Source organism: Chelon labrosus (genome assembly GCF_963514085.1).
Source record: "Chelon labrosus genome assembly, chromosome: 13".
Lineage (NCBI taxonomy): Eukaryota > Metazoa > Chordata > Actinopteri > Mugiliformes > Mugilidae > Chelon > Chelon labrosus.
This window is the reverse complement of record NC_140346.1, coordinates 7,370,647-7,391,342: the sequence shown is the minus strand read 5'-3', so window position 1 is coordinate 7,391,342 and position 20,696 is coordinate 7,370,647. Positions and strand designations below refer to the sequence as shown.

The 20,696-nt window shown below is 42.6% G+C and overlaps 1 protein-coding gene across 1 annotated transcript; it reads right to left on the bottom strand.

Annotated features, from left to right (window-relative positions):
• Positions 1-3: 3 nt before the first annotated feature.
• Positions 4-20,305, bottom strand: git1 (G protein-coupled receptor kinase interacting ArfGAP 1). Its single transcript, XM_084558609.1, has 20 exons — positions 19,817-20,305; positions 15,410-15,543; positions 15,005-15,117; positions 14,107-14,212; positions 13,306-13,392; positions 13,051-13,181; positions 12,854-12,948; positions 12,696-12,738; positions 10,743-10,791; positions 9,434-9,506; positions 8,717-8,814; positions 7,771-7,882; positions 6,597-6,721; positions 5,331-5,483; positions 3,895-4,245; positions 2,526-2,603; positions 2,282-2,358; positions 1,894-2,064; positions 332-395; positions 4-220 (listed from the first exon to the last, which is right to left on the bottom strand). Exons 1-20 carry the CDS (start codon positions 19,866-19,868, stop codon positions 5-7), a joined length of 2,328 nt encoding a protein of 775 aa, XP_084414735.1. The 5' UTR covers positions 19,869-20,305; the 3' UTR covers position 4.
• Between the last annotated feature and the right edge of the window lie 391 nt (positions 20,306-20,696).

The following is a 20,696-nucleotide window of genomic DNA, read 5'->3' as shown; positions in this document are numbered from 1 at the left end:
TGGGTCACTGTTTCTTCTCACGAGTGGTGATGGTGACCAGCTGCTTGGCGGCCTTGGCGATGTCGTAGGCGCACTGGATGACCTGCTGGGTGAGGAGCTGGTAGTCCACTGCGGGGGCCCCGGGCTCTGAGGGCGCCGCCTTACGGCACTCCACCTGCAGCCGCGAGGCACTGGAAGCCAACAGGCGGAGGGAGCAGTGGACCGCATCCAGTGCTGGCCGCTACGGAGAAATGGAGGCAATCAACTTGGAGTCTGGCAGATAATGTAAAGGATTGAGGAACATAAAAAGAGACACAGAGAGAGAAGTGAAACAAGACTAGAGGGGACTTACTTTGGGGAAGAGGGAAGCCATCTCAGTGACGGCAGAGTGGATCTTCTCGGAACAAGGTACAAAGCTGAAGAGAGTTAAATCATCATTGAAGTTAGTTGTCAAAACAATGACTGAGGCAAAAAGCTAAATGGGGTCTTATTAGACACTTGAACTCTTATCTCTTCTGACATGTGTCCAGAACTTTGAAACCCTTTAACAGAGGCTGACTGGAGAGATGAGTGAAGGGGTTCAAATATCTTGGGGACTGATGGGCAGGTTGGTGTTTTGTTAGCAGTAATGTAGCCATGTTACCTGCACAGTTTGCTCTGCTCAAGGAGGATCTGAGCTGGGAAGCAACGTTTTTTTAATTTACTTCTCAGACTGTGTTCCGACCTTCAGCTACGCTTAAAGAGCTTGAGACAGTGAGATTGCAATAATGCAGCTAAAATTATTTTCTTTTCATCCCCAACATTATGGGAAGATTATATTACTAATACAGGCTGGGAACACACTTGGATCCCCAAGGGGAAGCTGAAAAACACTGCTGGGGAGAAGGACATACAGACTAAAGTGCTTACTAGTAATGTCCTAATCGGTATCAGAAGATCGGTATCTGGGCCAATCCAGGCTTTTTTAAAATGATTGGATCAGTATCGGGCTTCAGCCAAGCCTGATCTTTTGTAGTTATTTATTTCAGGTCTGCCCTAAAGCAAACCAAGCCCCTGTACCGTAAGAACATCTTCCTCCTCTTCTGTTTTAATTGGGGTGGACTAGCTTTAAAGCTGCCAAAAAAACAAACAAACAGAAGAAGACAATGACAGCTAATTCTTTTTCTTCTGTTTTAGTGGCAGCTGGCTAGCAGCAAAGCTGCCATAAATCAAAGAAGAAGAGGAACCAAAGTCACGTGACTACACAGGTCTGCTGTGCAGACGTCCTAAACTCTGGAAAATGAAAGCAGTCAGACAGCAATTTGTAAATTGTGCAATGTGGATGTTTGGCGAGGTGGTAGGAGATCGTTATTCAATACTAACAACTTGATTCAGCACCAAAAAAAGTACACTCAGACAAAGGTGGAAACAACAGAACACTGAACACTGCATTTAGAAGAAGAGAAAAGTTTCCTCGAGACAGCTTCAAGGTGAAAAATATTACAGAGAGGTTTACAGAGTTGATAATGTTAGATGAACAGCCCATTTCTGGAGTAGAGAACACAGGTTTTGAACGTCTGTTGGTGATTCACGAGCCAAGGCATGAGATACCTTCCCAACACTGCATTAGCTTTATAATACAGTTACAGTTGACTAGGGATTAACAGGTGGAAAATAGACTGGTGGATGAATAACTACACTATTATGTCTGAGCCATAGTTACTGTTAATAATTGTTTATAAACGTAATTAAGAAAACTGATGAGAGTGGATCTTCTCTGAAAAAACAGTCCTGGTGCTAGATGTTCCTGTGATTTCTCAACGTGTTGATCCAATTAGAAGTATCAGATTGCTCATCAGTAGGAGTTACGACATCTTTATTTTAGCAAACATAATGTTATCAGTGTTTTTCATACCTTACGTGTCTTTCACCTACCTGTCATGTTTAAACTCCTGAGCGGCCCTGAGCAGCTCCTGGATGTTCTTGGTCACCTGCTCAGTCTTAAGTATGACATCTTCTGTGCAGGGTAGGGTGGGGTCTGGCTCCCCTGCCTCCCCTCCCTCCTCAGACTCACCACGACCTTCCTCCTCACTGCTGCGGCCCATACTGCAATGAAGAAACAACACCTCGTGTAAACAACGATAGGCGACAGTCATGGATGACATTTTGCACTCTCAAAGCAAAAATCTGATTACAACCAATTTCAGGATAAAAATTTTAACAAAATGTTTTATTTGCCAATAGCAAATCTAATAAAAACACAACAGATATACAAAAATGAAAACACATGCTTGCGTGCACAATGACTTGCAGTGAGTCTGACCTTAGTGAGACGTCATAGCTATGTGTGTTGTCATAGTCACTGTCAGTGCCACTGCCATGCTTCTCTGATTTAGGGACCTGGGGAGAGAAACTCAACAGTTTAGTACAATTATCACTGTCCTCATACTATCACATGACTCAGTTGAACAGAGGTTAACAAATACCTCCTCCCTCAAAAAGTGAAGATTTCAAACTGGAAATTGAGAGACTGGAAACCAAATGCCACTAAGAAACTAAGAGCTCACCATGTATCTGCCCATCTCTGTAGACGCAGACAAATGTTGGCCTCCATACGGCGCTGGACCAGTACCACCCTTCCTTACCTGGGGAGACAGGAGAACACAAGGATGGAGAGAGGAGGAGAGAGATGGAGGAATAAAGACGAGCCCAGAATGAGATTGAGAAGAAAATGAAAGAACGACAGAAAGAGAAGGATGGTGAAATGGGCAGGGAAAGAAGAGTGACGGGACAATAAGAAGAAATGTTATTTCATAAGAAGCAGAAAACAAGGAGAGCGAGCCAGAGAGTGCGGCGCCAGATCAGTTCGGCAGCTCGGCCGGCATCCCATCAAGACTCTACATGCCTCTTTCGTGGAAATTCTGAGAGTACTCACAGCTAAACTAACTGGTGATTAACCTCTACACATCACACAGCATCTAAACAAATCACTACCGACACACTCAACAATAACGCTGATCTGAAGCACTAGAAGGCAAAATAATCTGGAGTGATACAGCGTGAGGTAACCCTACACTCAAGATGAAATGGCAAACAATGCAATGACAGACAGAATGCTTACATCCAGAGGATGCACGGCTGCACTGCAGTGAGCAAGGGACAGACAGGTGAAGAGACAGACAGACAGAAAACAGACAAACAGGTAAATGAGTGTGAAGGTGAAGTGGACTTGAAATGATTGTCCACGGGAATCTCCATGACACTGAAAGAGGCCAACTCTAGTGGTGGGAGGTTGTGTGTTTACGTGTTGTTGCTTCATAAAAGTTGCTCTACGCTAAATGATGCTAAACTGGTCAACTGATTGTCTGTAATATTTGAAACCACACCAGACAGAAACAAAATTATTAAAATATATTTACCTACATCTGGCATGTAAATAAAAAATATATATGTCAGACTTTAAGTGTGTGTGCTCATGCGCGTGCTTGTGTGATCCCAGCATTTTCAGATTAAACAGCTGTCCAGTAGCAAGAGAGTTACATAAGAGGTCAAAAAAGGTTTGGAAAGGTCAAAGGGTGCAGAGCAGGCTTGAGAGCAGAGCATCAAAGGTGTTACCAGGCAACAGAACAGACTAAACGATTTCTTTTTTACATCTTTCTCCTTAAGGTCACAGTTATGCACGCCATCCTTCATAAGGGCAAAAAAAAACGCCATTACATCAAATCAGTTTTGGACAAGCCACAGCATTTAACAGGGAATCGTGCACAACTGGACCTTTCTAAGAGAAGGACCGGGAACTGAGATGCAGGGAGAGAGAAAGGGTAAATAGAGAGATCAAGATTGGACTATCACCCATTAATCAGGCCAAAGACAGCCAATCAGGGCCACCAGAAGGAAGGTGGGAAGTGGAAAGGGGCCGGGGCATTTCTAACTTACGCTGGGCGTGTTGAGGGGCTGCAGGCGGGCTGCCAGGGAGTCCAGGGCTGGGGGACCATGGGCCGTGGGGCCAGGGGCCGCCCCTGGTTCGTACATTGAGAAGGCCTGGCGCTCCCTCCGGTGGGGGTGGGAGTGAGGGGCCACCGAGGAGGGCACAGAAAGCCCTGGAGGGTCCACTCCTGGCGCAAATCCACCCAGAACCCCTCCACTTACTCCTCCTCGCATCCCACCCCCAGGCCAGTGGCCTCCGCCACCCCCTCCTCCACCAGGCCCCCCTACCCCATGGCCGGCTGCCCCCCCAGCCTGCTGGCCCCCCCTTAGCGCACTGTTCTCAGTCTGCATCCGGGTGATCTACAGGAGAGGAGGAAAGGAGCAGGGAGGATCGACAGGATGGAGGGAGGGATGGAGGGAGGAACATGGGGAGGTTGAAGGAAAGGGGGTGGGGTCAACTGAATGGTCAAAAACAAGCATCCATAATCACAGGTTCTGTAAAAGGTTCATACGCTTCACATATTAACACAGATCAGTACTGAGGAGGGATGGAATGGGGGTAATGCAATTCAATAAGCGGGGATTAGGTTTTAGGCAAAGGATGCAAGGCTACAGTACATACCTGTAAGCAAGATTATGTTCAAAGGTCAACAAGGGAAAATAGGGGCTTGTCTCTAGTGAGGTCTCTACAACTAATTATTTGCTATTTGCAGTGTATGTTCAAAGGTTATTGATTGTGAAATTGCATGTTTGCATCAAATCTTACCTCACCAAAACTAAACAGATGAAACTGACAAGAACACATGAATGAATCATGGGTCACACGAGCTAACACACAGAACGAATGACAATGACTCACAGGTAACCAAAAGAAATGGCAACATACATGAGCACTATCCAAACTAAACTAAAAATGACAAATAATTTGAGAATGGGTATTTGCAGAACCCCGTCTTCACTCGAGAATAGCAGCTGCTTTAGTTTCTAGGAAACGCTGTCACCAAATACTTCTTCTAGAGACAGCAGTGAAGGGAAATGACACCCTGTCAGGGAAAAATCAACTTGTTAAGATATTAATATATTCAGATGCCTCTCCGTCATCCTGCCCTCCTTCTGTCTTAAACAATTCTCCTTTACCAAGCCGTCTTTGTCACTTTGTCTTGTGTGTTCTGTCACAGATCCCAGACATCTAGCTAGCACCTCCCACCTGATTTTATATTCCAACTTCTGTCATAGGTTTTCGTTCGCCTGTCTGACAAACAAGTTGACTTTTCTTGCATCATCCCATCTGTCATCTGCCCCCCTGTTGCTCTCCACTACTAATAACACAGATTAAAATAAAACTCCCATGTTCTGCTTTCTCTCTCACAGTTTGCTCTTGTTGGTGCTCTGAAGTGTTAAACCAGTTTCTGCCCGTCCTCTCGGCCCAGCTCCATTCTCCCTACCTCCTTCTGGAGCCGCCGGAGCTCCTCACTTAGGTTGTTGTTGACCTTCATCAGCTGCTGCACCTTGGCTTCTGAGGAGGCCAGAGCCTTCTTCACTTCCAGATACTCCTGCAGGGTGATGGGACCGTCTGACAAGTCTGACGAGTCCATGCTCTGGAGTGGTAGGACAGATGGAGACGTGGCCAGAAAAGCACAGGCAAATTGAGAAAACTGACATTGTGAGACCAGCCAACATTGAATTCCTTCAGTGTTATCCATTCAGTGTAATCTAACTAATATATTCTGGTTTAAAATGGGAGCATTCTGTGTTAAATACAGTAAGTAATTTGTGGATTTTTATGCAGATTTAATGTAGGGGTATGAATCAAAGCCTTTTAAGCTGTGTAAATAAAGAGCCTAAGGCTTTCTGGCTCGCAGAAAGGATCACACACATAGACAGTAGAGCCTTAGTTCTTGCTCTCCACCAACTATCCTCCCCCACTTCCTGTGACCCTGCAGCATGCTCATTTTCAGCCCTCCACCACTCCCAAAAACTAAACCAATAAAAACATCTTTCATAAACTACTAAGCTCTTTGTTTATCATTCATCCTCTGCTAACACAAACCATTTCTATTTCACTCTCTTGTGTTATACTAGACCAGCCCATTCTTCAATCGTATGAGTAAAACTAAATAATGAATGCACATATTTCCTCATATGGCAAGGGAGACTCTCAGAGGTACTATTTGTCAAGTTTTTGCACAGTGAGCTAGACACAAGTTCAAATGAAAAAGTGATGGTTATTGTTTTTGCTTGTGTTTACTTTCTCATTTCTACCACTCACACATCATTTTTCCTTTCTTTCTATTTAACTCTGCCTCCTCTTCTCTTCACTCCCATTACACTCACGCGCTCTCTTTACGAACAATGCCTCTCTGACAAGGGCCGAGAATAGCTGATGATGTCACTCAGGAGCTATGTGGCAGCCCCGACTGTGGCCACTTTCCCACAAAGCATTCTGGGAGAAGCAGTCATTTAGGCAGACACCATGGAAAACCTTTGCTTGCTAATACAATTACTTTCCTAATATACTGAGACTGAATTATAGAGAAACATTTAAAAACTACTAGTACGCAAACATATGCAGTGTTGTGTATTAAAAGACCTCACCACAAAAAAATTTAATTGCATAGTATTAAAGCTAACTTAGTGGTAAGTGTGAATGTGGCAATATGTAAAGTGGTTTTCCAAAATAAATAGATTGTGTGTGTGTTTAAGTACTATACCTTTGCACGGTTACTGCGTTGTGTGTTGTTGTTGTTCTGGGTGGTCAGCTCGCTGTCAGTGTCTTCATCAGAAGCTACGCTGTCGTAGTCGTGCTGGTCATCATCAATGCCCAGGTCCAGTGTGTCTGGCAAAGGGAAAAACATTTAACTGAATTAATTTAAAGTTTAGTTTTCTTTTTGACATATGTAAGCAATTCCATGTAATTCCATCTCAATCTCTTGGGGAATGCTCCACTTAATAAAACTGCTGATTGATTTTGAACGGTTTTCCTGCTCTTAGTAGTGCCAAAAACTTCAGTTCCTGGATTGGCCGCTTGGCTGGCTTTAAAACTGAACCAGTCCCCATGGCAAAATGTCCAACTTTACAGCAGAAATAAACATGTTTACAGACCGACAATTTTTTATACAACTCACCCATTTAAATTATATCGAGGTTCATTAATTAAAGTTTAGACCTCACAGTCGCCAATCTAGCATCTGTCACTTGCAGTGAGAAACTCGAACATGGCGTGCTGTCACATACGTTCTGCGCAAGTGGGAACAGAAATTACTCTTAGGTGGCAGTAGTCTGCATTCGTCTTTCATCCGAAACTGGAAACTAAAATGCTAGGAAGAGAAAGAACTGTCGTACAGAGCTGGCCTCTCCTGAATCATGCTGAAGAGTTGGTCTACAGTTTATTAATTTCTAGATGCTCAACGTTGTTGTGAAAATATGTGTGTTTGAATGTTGAGATAATGGGCTCTCTTACAGAGTCAACAAGCTGAACTGGCTGAATTGCTGCCGTCAGGGATCCTACTAGCGGCAAGACACTGTAAAACTAGGGTCACAGACACCGGCAAATGACCGACTATCAGCTTGGTGTGTCCCAGCCTTAAGGATAATAGATACATTTTGGTAATGATCAAAATACACAATAGGACACGTTGCAGATTGACAAATTCTGAAAATAATGTCTCCATGCTTCACTAAATTCCTGTACTACTTACAATTAAACACACTGCTGTTTGCAGCTACAATAACAATAACTTGTAAAAGTCAGATCAAAAGTTTCTTGTTGCACCAAAACTTCACTGAACAAGTTAATAAATGGATATGTACTGTAAAAGAGTATAAAAGATATCTAAAAGAGACCTTAACGGCATCAATCCTAATCTATCTACCAAACGCTCTCACCAGTAGGACTGCTGAGACCTTTTCCCTGCTGTCTCCTTTTGGCGTCACTGAGGATGTCGATGATGAGCGTGGCAAACTCCCTAGCGTTGAAACGGGCCAGCTTCTGACGGCCCTGAGAGGAGAACAAGTCAGGGGTTAGGATTAATTATTTAAACTGACAAACTGGCATAACCAAGTGACAGTCAGTAAAAAGTTTTCAAAGTTCCATCAAGATCTGTGTGGAATACAAATACAATGCAGTCCACAGTCAGTGGTTCAGTGCCTGTGTGACTACTGTGGTCATCTACCATGTGGTGTGGAAAAACATAGTCATACTTGCAAAACACACTCTCAATTACACACTATGTGCTCTCACACACACAAACCTGATGTGCAAAGAAACATAAACCGTACAATTAGTCTAGTATGCTGGCATCAGTGTAAGAAAAAATGTCAGTTTCCATGAAAGCCTCAGAGTACAACTACGATACAAAGTGTTGTTCTATTTATAACACACACAAAAAGAGGTAAAAAGTTCAGCTCTAAATGTGTTTTGTGTTTTTGTAAATAGATAGCCTTTCCTGACCACGGGAAACTGCCCAATCGAGGCAAAGCAAACGTGGCAATGTGGGTGCTTTTGTCTGTGTGTGGATGCTTGTGTTAAAAGGCAGTGTTTACACCAACGAGCCACACAGTTGAAGAGAAACTATGTGAGTGGACATATGGGATTTCTCTGGAGTGAGGCAAAGAGGCGGGGGCAAGGAAGGATCACTCTCTCTCACAGCTGAAGAACATCCCTTGCTAATATCACACTCATTCTGCCTCTATTTCCATCCTCTCTCTCTCTCACATTCCTCTTTTTGTTCTCTATTCTTTTTCTATCCATAGATAAAAGCATCTACAACTTTATTAGTACATGTCAGTACAAATGTGTACGAGCAAACAGGTGTGCATACAGTGTGTTTACCTGGTTGCGCGTGGCAGAGTATTCAGGATTGACCGGTAAGAAAGGGACCGCACTACGTTCTGTTACCAGAGTGCTGTGGTTCTGGGTCGTAAGCCACACTGGAGACAAAAACACAAGGCAAAAAATAAGTCAGTGTGTTTATGCAGCAAGGTCATCGTGGCAGGAGCACATGGAGCTACCCACATCCAACACTCAGTCCATCCACCCACACTTACACAGAGACAAAAACAAAGTACAGAAAAGCTCTTACAATGCTGTGATCTTAGCCCTCTCAATGTGTGTGCGGTGTTTATGTGTGTATCCTTGCCACTTACCTGTGGTGCTTCTGTCAGAAAGCACACTCTGACTGTTACTGAAGGAAAGGGAGAGAAGAAAAGGAAAAAAGGGAAAGGGCCGAGAAGGAGGAGAGAGTCTCAAGAATTTGTGAGGCACTTCCTCGCGCCGACTCTCCTCCTCCCTCACTCTCTACATTTGGCCTTCCTCTTTGACAGTCATTTTCCTTTTCTCCTCACTCTGTCCTTCAGATTCACTCTCTGTTGTGTCAGTGCTTATTTTCTTTCTCTCTACATCTAACTTTCTCAAAGTTCAAGTCAGTGACGTCATGTGGAGGTCCTTGCTATTTTTCTCGAACATCACCTGCCTTTTTTTTTCCATATAGAGAATAAGTCACATGAGTTTCAGGCTTTCAGATGATGGAGGAGATGAGACGAGGCTCACCTGCATCATTTTCTCTGCGATCCACCTCATCATAGACATCCATCGCTAGTTCCTCAAACAGCCGATTGTTGAGCTGTTGCACATAAACAAATTGACCTCAGACATGTATACAGGTCTATTTTTAACATACTTACATTCATGCCAACCATTACGTGAGCAAACAAACAAAGGAGAGCAGAAAATAAACAGACATGAACAGTCATCTAGACTGAACTTTTTGGCATGCTCTCTCAGTTTCAGTCAATCAACATATTTCTTTACAAAAACTATGTCATGATTTATCACTGCTTTTCAAACATACTGTTAGTTGATAAGTGATTATCTGATTATTCTGAATTACTATAATTTAGTGGGGTGCACAGTCCCTGACAAAAGTCTTGTTACATAAGGACATTCACAGCTTGGTAAAGCCCATAACATCTGTTTTTGCAAGGACAAAAGTCTTGTCGTGTCCTTAAATGATTCAACCAATCACAGATTAGAGCTTCAACTGTGACAAATACTGTAATTAACACATCTTCAGATGTGTATAAAAAGAACCCCAGCACACCAGAACTTCATGTGAAGTGCAACCTGACCTCTGACAACATGCCAAAGATTCAACCACAGACCAAAGTGCTGCTCATCAAGAGCCTGAAGACCAAGTCTGCTGCTGAGGTGGAAGACATCTTCAATGTATCCAAACGTCAGGTGGAGAGGATAAGAAAAAGATTTGAAGAAACTGGTGAAGTTCATGACAGGCTCAGGTCAGGCAGACCCCGTAAGACAACTGTTCGAGAGGACTGTTTGTTGCTTCGACAGTCCAAGGCCAGCCCATGGTCGAATTAGTATTAAACAGAAGACAACTAAAAAAATCATGTTGCATTTGCCAAGGCCCACAGCCTGCAGAAAGGATGGGCAGTGAAAAAGTGGCTGAAGGTTGATTTTTTTCTGATTAATCATCTATTGAAATGCATCCCAATCGCCGCAAATACTGCAGAAGACCTGAATGATAAGACTTTATTGTGGTATAATTAGCATAATCTAGAGACCTTTGCCCTTTATATGAGCCATTTCTGATTCCAGTTGATCAACTACAAGCCAAGGTATTATTTGTTGTTCCTACAACTTGGATAAGCGACAAGATTTTTGTCAGGGACTGTAACAGAGGGCTCTGGAGAGAACAGGAATTATATCTACTAGGAACAGCAAGACTAGCTGCTACACAATAAAACTACACAATACACCAAATGCATTGTCTAAAATCGGATACTTTACCCCCGACTTATTCGAAAATTCTCAAACTTCACAATCTCACAGTTCAACTCACCGCTTGGAGCTTCTTCTTGGCGGCCTTGGCCAGTTCTGACAGGTCAAGACTAAGAAAAAGAGAAGATCACAGTCAAGCAGGGATCACAATGGTAGAGTGGACTTAAGAGACAGAGGGGGAGAGAGGGAAAAAGACATGGAAATAGAGACAAGAGTAAAAAGAGCGGAGGTGGGAAGTGTGTTTTGATAGAAAGAGGACAGAAGGAAGGTACCATTGGAACAAACTGTCCATCCCAAAATGTGATAGCTGGTAGTAACTACAAACGTATCAGCCTGGCCAGTCAAAACTAAATGTTTTTACTGTATGCTGTTGCAAGTGAAGCTTGGTTAAACCTGTTAAGTCATTATCTATCACTGAATAATGTTATTTAATGGTGGTGAAGCCAATGGTCCAATTGTAAAGGTATCTGAGGACTGTAATACATATAAATAGATCTACGAATACAGAAGGTGAAATCATCAAAATATAGCTGAGGGGTTCAGGAGCTGCTGCTAATGTAAGCCAACCATTCCTACATTTTTCGACAGTACATTTTTCATTATGAACTAGTCACAGCAGATGCAGTGTGTTTGGTCAGCGGGCCAGAAAACAAGACAACTGTCATTTTTGGACAGAAGAAGAAGGAGCAACCACAGTGAGCTGTTAGATGAAGAGCTGCTGGCCACCTCCAACTTCTCTGCAAACTAACCAACTCTTTTAAATGTGTCCTGAAGTGACTCATGCCCAAGGCAGCATAAAATCAGATCATAGTTGCTCACAATTATATGGGAAAAGCTCAGTTATACTGCAACTTCTTTAATAAAACGTCAGAAATATGTGTTGCTACCAGCTGAACTGTGTGACCTGTAGTATAACAACACAAGACGAATCAATCAGGAAACATGGACATCTTCCAACAATGCCACTTTAATTACAAACTCTTATTTGGTTGAGGCCAGAGATGTCACTAAGGATATGTAAAATTAGAAAACAAAATAAAAAAAAAAAATGCTTGATGTGATTCTCCTGAGCACAGAAACACCTCGTTTACTCAAGATCTTCTACTCATCATGATTATCTAGACATGCTTTTTTCCTTCCTCTCTTTCTGTAAAAACACACAAGAGGTCGAAGAGCTATTCTAGTATACAACAGGGAAATGTACAAAAGACTGGGTAGCAGAGAGCGGGGGCTGAAATTGAGGGAGAGATTCGGGAAAAGGGAACAAGGAAAGTGAAGATACCTCTGTGTCGGGCACTTAGGACGAGCTCTGGCTCCACCAAGCGCAGCGAAATGGTGAGAACAGAATACAGGTGATAAAAAGGAAGAAAGAGACAGAAAGAGGGGAAAGAGAAGCCACATCAAAACAGCTTTAGTTGTTATTATCAAGAGAAACCATTCACCAGAACAGAACAGATGCAAGTGGAGTTAGATGGCAGCTCAGAAGTCAGACCCACTTAAGTAACAAACACATTTTGAGGCGCATTTGGTTCAGCTACATAACATGTGTATTTGTAAGTGAATCTTTTAGGCTGCAGATGAGAAAGTCCAGGCAGGAGCCATCAAATAATTGAAAGGAGTCGTGCCAAGTAACGTTGAGCTGGATTTATAATGGCCTGACTGTGCACTTGTGGATCACTCAAATCAAACTGGCGGTTCAGTACTGATAAAAGAAGCACACTTAACTCACTGGAGATAACTGTATTCACACACACAACAGCAGCCAGCCTAAAAAACCCTAAAACCCCCTTTAATCTGCCCCTTAATGGATGGAGGCACAAATACTACGGTGCCTCCCTGTGGCCAGACCACTAAACTACATTATAATCAATAAATGCCAGAGACGGTGAATTTAAGCTGTTACACAAGTGTAGCAAGTTAAGTTGCCGCAGTATGGAATATTTTCATGCAATCAATCCTCACCATGCAAGCAACAAGGCCAATATAAAACAAAAGATATGCACATGGTCCATACCTGTCAGCCATTTGAGGAATGATATAATGGCCATTCTTGTGATCTGAGGAGAAGAGAGGAGAGCTCTTAATAATTAACAAAGGCTACAATGTATTACTGAGGTTAACTGCCTTGCTTAGGGACAGGTGAGGCGAACACAAACTGGGACATCTGGTTACCTGGACGTCGGCCACACAGGTAGAAGGCTAGCCTGTCTGTCAGCTCATACTGGCACTCTACCAGACGCTCTGCTAGCTCTATATGGCCCGCTTGCCTGGGACACGCACAAGCACAGACACAAATTATATTTTATTTTTTTACCTTTTTTTTCTTTTCTTTTTACAATTTCACCAGCTATCTCGTCAGTGTCGTGTACCTAGCATAGTCCATAGGTGTGCGTTCATTGATGTCAGGGGCTCCGGGGTCTGCACCATACACGACTAGCAGCTCAGCCTGCAAGATCTGGCCTGCCTTGGCTGCTACATGGAGCGGGGTAGTGCCTTTCTCCTGGAGGTTCAGGTGGACACAGAGATAAAGTCAGAACAAGAGGCCTGGCATCAAGAGAATGACTGAACTGCATGGCTAATTGCTTGATGAGTGAGTCAGCAAGTAGTTTTGTTTTTTTCCTGACCGGGTGGAAGAAGTTGGCCTGAGCACCGAGGGACAGGAGCCGAAGGCATGTCTCTAAACTCCCCGTCCGCACACTTGAATGAAGTTGCTAATAGGGAGGAAAAAAAACAACGGAGGACAGGTTAAGAGAGGGAGGAGAGACAGAAAGTTGGGGGTGGAAAAAGAGAGAAACAGAGAGAACTGCCTTATTATCCCAGTGGAACTCCACAGCATTAGAGAACATTATTATATCCCGCTGTGTCATTCAGATCACTTCCTGCCAGGGGTTTTTATTATGAGCTAGAGTGCTTCTGTGTGTTTGCGTGAGTGCACTTGTTCGTGTTTATGTGAAAGGTCTCCTACTCACATTTAGAAATTAAACAAGTTTTGTGACTAGACACGCGGTTTCACAGTATTGCTAAGTCTGGTCTCCTAACATCTTAATCCTCTGAAGTGTATTTGTGCAAAGTAGCTGATAATAATCCTAGCAATCAGGCTGGAGGTAACACAGCTGATTAGTAACACCCAGTTAGAAAGAGTTCAGAGACACTCAGTAGGTGTCCAAGTGCACAGAGCAGAAACACTGAAAGGGGAAACACTAAACGAATGAAATGAGTGAAACCGAGGAAAAGATATTCATTCTGCACTTATGTGGTTAACGGTTATGAGCACATTAATATTAAAGATGGTTTCCCCTCACTCTTAATGAGTAAAGAATACAATGTATGTGCTGGCAAAAAGAGGGTCTGCTCAGAAGGTGCCATTATGTTTAGAGACTGAAGCACAGATATAACGCCATACATGTGAAATACTGAGCCCTCACCTTACTGAGATCCTTGGTTGTGACGCCATCATCATCACGGCAGGGCAGCTTGTGCACAAATGCCAGCATCTGGTATTTGGCTCTGATGAACTCTGACTTAGTGGGACTTCACAGGAGGAGAAGGAAAGATGATTAACAAAAAAAAAAAAAACAGGCCCCGAAGGAAAACCAGTAAAGTTGAGCATAAAATACAAGACACTAGCTTTATGCATTGAATTTTTTATTTTTTTTCTGATGGCCACTCTCGATGCTCCTTTTTGCCAAATGCCCTCCAGCATCATTAGTGCACACAGAAAAACGAATGTTTGTGAGCACAGCTCCCAGTGGGATCTGAAACCTGATACAGGGTAAGCTGAATTTGATGTCACTTTTCTCTTTCTCTTTTGGATCGTTTGTGTCAGGTGACATTCACAAAAAGCCCAACGACTGTAATATGATGACTTAGTGAATGTTTTAATGCTCTTTCTGTGCAAGGAGTGAATGTATTCCATTTACATTTTATGTCACGATTGCAAATATTGTTTAATAATATAGAACCTGCCCCGTGGGACATCATTTAACCACAATTGACTGGTTTCCTGTTTATTTTACAGAGATTTAAATATGATATACAATGCAGCAAGTTTTAAAAACTCCAGCACAGTGTACATCTGATGTATCTAGCACAAAGGAAATGACTAAATATTTTTCCTGGACATCAATTCTTGATCTCATGAGTATCCAGCCAACCTTTATGTTCTGTGAGAGCAGAACAAGATCCAAAAGAAAACAGTTTAGAGTCCGCTGGGTAACAACTGGGTGAAACTGCTCTTCACCTTTGAAAACACAAATTATGATTCATAAAGAAAGCACTCTGTGTTAGTGCTTTCTCTGTAATCGTCTTTAAGGGTATACTTACTGGCCCTTGTCCTGAGGGTTCGGTTTCCTACGACCGCTCTGCACCTGAGCAGGGTCCAGGAGACTGTGTTCCCATATGGAGTTGGCCCCATTACTGGCCAAGGTCTGAACCATCTGAAGTACACACAGTGCAGTAACTCAGTGATGCGTCACTGTCACAAGTACTTTTTGTCATATAAAGCCACAGTACAGTCCTAAATCAGATCAGTCTCCGTTGTCTACACTGGAACCAAAACTGGTTACAGAACAATTATGGCCAAAACCTCCCACACTCTTTTCATGCTTTCTGAAGCCGAGGCAACACTCACTTACTCAATCTGCATTTTGGACAGCCTGAGTAAAACATAATTGGACAACACCATCAACACGACACATCCATTACCCCCCACTCATTTCTCAGCCTTACCTGCAGCAGCGAGGGAGGCCAGCCGCTGTGCCTCAGGTGCTTAACTATGGAGATATGGCGGCCTAAGCTGCGGTGGACCGAACAGCATTCATCACAGATCAGGACCCCTCGGTTGATGCTAGTCCAGCCCGGGTCTGACAGGCAAACACAAACAAATGGATGGTATTACGAGATTCATGCGATGTTTCGACTTAACAGCTTTGTAAAAAATCTGAAGTACTTCATCATAAAAGTTAGTTCACTTCAAGATGCATGAACACCCCCCAACACTGAGCTCTGCAATATACTTAAAATACAGTCACTTGCCAGATCATTAAGTACACTAGTAAAAAACTAATGCATTCCAATATAACAGTCCTGCACTAAATCCCTGTTAATGTCTGTTATGATGTTCAGTTTATGTTGAAACAGTGCAAGAAATGTGCTTATTACTGTATTCTAAATCATTTTGGAGGATGTAGTTTGTGGTGATGTTCAACCAGACTGAATTAAACACTAAAGTGTTTCTATTATTTAGCTTAGCCCACTGACTAAAATGGGTACAACACAATACAATTGAATAGCACCATAAATTACAGCCTCCAAAATGAAAACTCAGCTGAACCAACAGCTCTCAGTTATTCTAAACAATGCTGAATAGCATAACCTTGATGAAGGTACGATTTAGTGCAGGACTTACATTACAAGGCACCGAGTATAGATAGTATAATGTGGGTGGTCTGAATTAGTTTATGACGTGACTATGGTGCCACTTCTTCCCAGGAAGACACATGCTCTACCTGCGCCAGACTTCATTCAAGGTTCAGTCAAACATTTACTCCTCTTTGCACAGTATCTCATCTGTTTAATCTGTTTAATGAAATAGAAACAGATTGGACAGAATTGGATAGAAACAATTATAAAGATGAGCAAAAGCATAAAGGACTGGGATCCGGTGTGGGATGTGTATGTCTTTCACATCATAACATCAGGTTAATGTGAAGCTGTTTGGTATAATACACATAACATCTAAGCAGAATGTGTACCCCACTACTTAATCAAAAAGCTGCCTTAACACACGAGTATTAATTAACACAATAAAAAAAAAAAATTATTGGACACTTTGCAACAATAGCTGAAAATATATATTAAATGATCAATATTATTTAGAAATAAAAACTATCAACTAGTTTTTGTACACTGATCAAGTTGTCTTCCAGTGTAAGAATCATTTAAACCCAGTCATCTCAGCAGTGCAGAACAATGTAACAATGTGTGGATAGGTAGGGCTGAAGGTCAAGGACAGAGGCAAGGCAACACAAGCACACAGGATTTTAGCACGTAGAGTGCATAAAAGAGAAAAATTATTTCTGATCCGATAAAAGACACATTCTTTAAATCTACACACATCCCAAATAAGCCCTGGACTTTCAGTCGTAAGCAGCTTTGAATAAGACAAGCGCTGCCAAACTAGCTTCACCAAATATCATTTGTTTTTGACCTGTGTTTTAGTCTGTACCAACAAGAGAATCACTTCTTCTAAAACTAAACCAAGTAAGTGGGTTTCATTTTATTAGGAACAAACGAGTGTGAACAAGGTGAGGATGGTAGGGAAAGCAGCAAAGGACAATGTCTACTGACACTGAAAGACTAGTCAGAGAGTCTGGGCTATGTTTACGCCCTCACCACCCTGATGTGATGAACGACTCACAGCGAACACAGCACCAAATCAAGTATCTGTACACATAGATGCACATGATTCATGTACAAACACACCTACTATCTGCATTAGTCACCCTCTGACTGGGATAAACTGTCGGGGCTTAGGGCATTAATAGAGCTAAAATAGTCCATCATCACATAAACTGACACGCTGCAAATCTTTTTGCCTGCAGAAAAAAGTAGCAGCAAATGCAAAGTGGCTTCGAGGAGAACTATAGCCTGGTTTAGAACAGTAGCCTGTAGGTTTTAAAGGGCGGACTGCAGCAATTTAATTCCTTAATCTGTGTAATAAATATAAAAACTCCCACAGGCTAGGCTATCTGCTTGGCCGGCTGAATCAATATGAGGCTAAACCATTAAGCCATTAGACCTGGACAGACTATTAGCAGTGCTGTATTGGGCGAACCTGCAGTGCAACATAATTTTGCCTAAAGCTGGCCAGATTTGTCAGTAGAGTATTGACAGCATTTTTTATAACTGTCGCTTAAGCCTACATAAAACATGTGCAATCATGAGTATAAATAGCAAACAATAGAAAACTCTTGCTCAAATAACAGGCTGCATGCATTTATATAATGTTACGGGTAACTGGTTAGTTTATATAAAATAAATGATCACGGAATCAGCGGAATCTTACAGCTAAATAACCATTTAAATGTACAGCCTAGTTATAATAGCAAGACAGTTTACTGGTCAAGGTTTACATTTTAAATTGAACCAAGCAGATATTTCAATATCTAGGAGCTGTAAAGATTGACAGTCAAAGACAAAATCACCCTCAAACTGCTCCTTGTATATTTGTATAACACTTTCCTTTTTTTAAAACAATTGCATCTGTGTTCAATAAATTGTTTACAGTCATGACAACATGATTCATTGTTGCTATAAACTGCAGATTGTCACGGTGTGACATTAAAACCTCCTGAGGCTTGGCTAGGGATGGGAGTATCAGTCGTCCTTTGTAGCCATGCCATCCCTAGTGTGACACAAAGCTGGGTAGCAGGGAGGTGGCCTGTCACCAGTGGCTAGGTCAGCATTTTGCAGAACACACTGCGTGTGTGTCCGTGTCGTGCTAAGGAGGGGCTACATGCAGAGAGCTGATGGTAGTAGAAGAAATGTACAGCTAGTAACAGGTACATTGCCAGTCATTATGAGAAACGGCACATTTTGTCTGAAGAAATCCTTGTAAATAGACTGTAAAAATGCAGCAATTTTTTATATTTTTCCAAACCGGGTTAATTTGTCATTAATTATTAAGGTATGATATTTAAAGGGAAGCAGGAAAAGCAAGTGAGGGGACACAAGGAAAGACAACGAACAGGTACTGAAGTATGTATGTAAGAGTATAGTCACAGCAGGGAATAGGTTCAGGGGATAACTCAGCAGCAAGGTGTAGATACGGCCATAAAGCTTATGACAGCTCATGCACACACAGACCTATCAGGGGGAGCAGCTGTGGAGAGAGCAGCTGTTGTGATACACATACACATGAATGAACCCAAGAAACGCAGAAAAACACTACTTATGATCAAGAGCCTCAAACTAAACATGAGTGCATGTCAGGCTGCATAGGCAGGGGCAAGGGAGGGGATACCTGGGTTGTTTTTGGCATCACCTCTACTTCACATTTCAGAAACACAGATGGGATCAAACAAGGTAAAATTTACCAACAAATATGAATGCTCTTGGTCGTGGACATACTTAATCCCCATACACTATGGACTTCTTACTCTTGTCCGACTCATGGTTTGAGTCTAGTACTCCCTTCCAACTTCATGTTGGATCAAGTCAAATATTCTTCTTTAGGATAGCCTCCAAGTGAAGTCACACTGCCTCTTTTCAACTTCATGCCAGATCAGGTTAAAGGCTAAACTTAAGGAGGGGCTCCAGATGAATTGGCTCCTGTCATATCTTTCATTTCATTTCTAAAGTGCCGAGACTAGCGTGCTTTCAAATAAGCTAAACTAACATAAGCTTGGGCTAAATTAGGTTTTCTATAACCTACTGAAATCAAAAAAGGCTATTGCCAGATGCAGTTAAAACTACTGCCCGGCATCTGACGCTACAGCTGAACCAGCTTGGAAATAACTTGTCGTTTAGCAAAAGTTAGCTAGAGTAGCTAACGTTGTAGCTAAGCTAGCTATGTTAGGTCCACAAACTCCAAAAGCCATACGCAGGAGCAGGTGATAACACAATAGGTTTTGAATATAGGAGTGATATTGTGTGTCAGCACACTCAGCTTGAACTAATATCTTAATAATAGCCAGTTAAACTGAGTCGAGTTCCAGCTTGCTAGCTAGCCAAGCTAAGCTAACGCTTTAAAGAAGTCTGTCCCGGTCACGAAAATCAAAACAAACGTCTCTCAGAGTGGTTAGTCAGTATAAATCTGACACTCATGTCTTCCACTGCAGCAAACTGACAGGTCGTTCTCATATGTGTCCGGCTCAAATAAATAAAAAATACACACATCAAGCTGTTCAGTGAGTGATATCAACGCTGAGCAGCTGTTAGCTAAAGATGTAACAACACGCCTATTTTCACTGTTTATTTCGGGCCTAGCCGACGCTGAGAAGCACAGGCCGTTTTCCTGCTACGCAGACCCCCTGACAGGGACAGCAACTTCGGCCTTGTTGTCCCACCATGTCCCCCAGCCAACGTATTGTTTCAGTACAATGGTCTATTCTAATTTATTTTCCTCCTCCCTACCTGGCGCACTGCAGTCGGCGCAGACCTCTGTCCTTTGCAGCTTTCTCGACATCTCGAAAGTGGCTGAAATCGAGAGGTGGATCTCGGCGATGATGTGAATATTCGCCCGTCTTCCCCCGAGCTACAGACCGACGTCTGCCGTCAACCGATGCGGCCCCTGAATCCCCGGAAGCCGGGCGGTGTGATCGGCTTCCCCGGGCCAGCTGACAGTTGAATTTCCCGTTTGTTCCTGCGGTCTCTTCGCCCGAGTTCACCACTATACCCCAAGTCTACAGGCAAATTGTGTGAGCATATTTAATCTGTTTCTCATAGCGGAATCTGGACGCTGCATTGCCTGCGAGTCACCGGGAGACGGCAGCTCTCTACCTGTCAGTTTCCGCACACACACTCAACATCCCTGCAACCCACCTATGGAGGAGCAGGGAGTGGTGATCCGGTCATTCTTAAAGGTGATATGGATTTCACACATAGCTCAACATATATAAGATATATAAATGTTTATGAATAGAATAAAGTCACCGGGATAATTAGACTATCTGTAGCATGTCATGGTCCCATTTTTAACAGTCTCTTATAGCTTTGGTAACAAAGTAAAATAAAATACATAAATATAGGCTACGGAATACTACCCCCCCCCCCCCAATCCCCCATTGATGATGTCATACACACAGCAACACACCTGTCGAAGAAGAAGACGATGATGATGATGATGATGATGATGAAGAAGGAGAAGAAGTAAATAAATATCGTCAAAACATAATTTTAAGTCATCACCTGACCAAAACATATAGCCTTACTATGTTGAACAATTTGTATTGTCATTGTCAGACTATCAGTGATATAAAAAGAAGATATTAACTGCACAACAAATGTAGGTCAC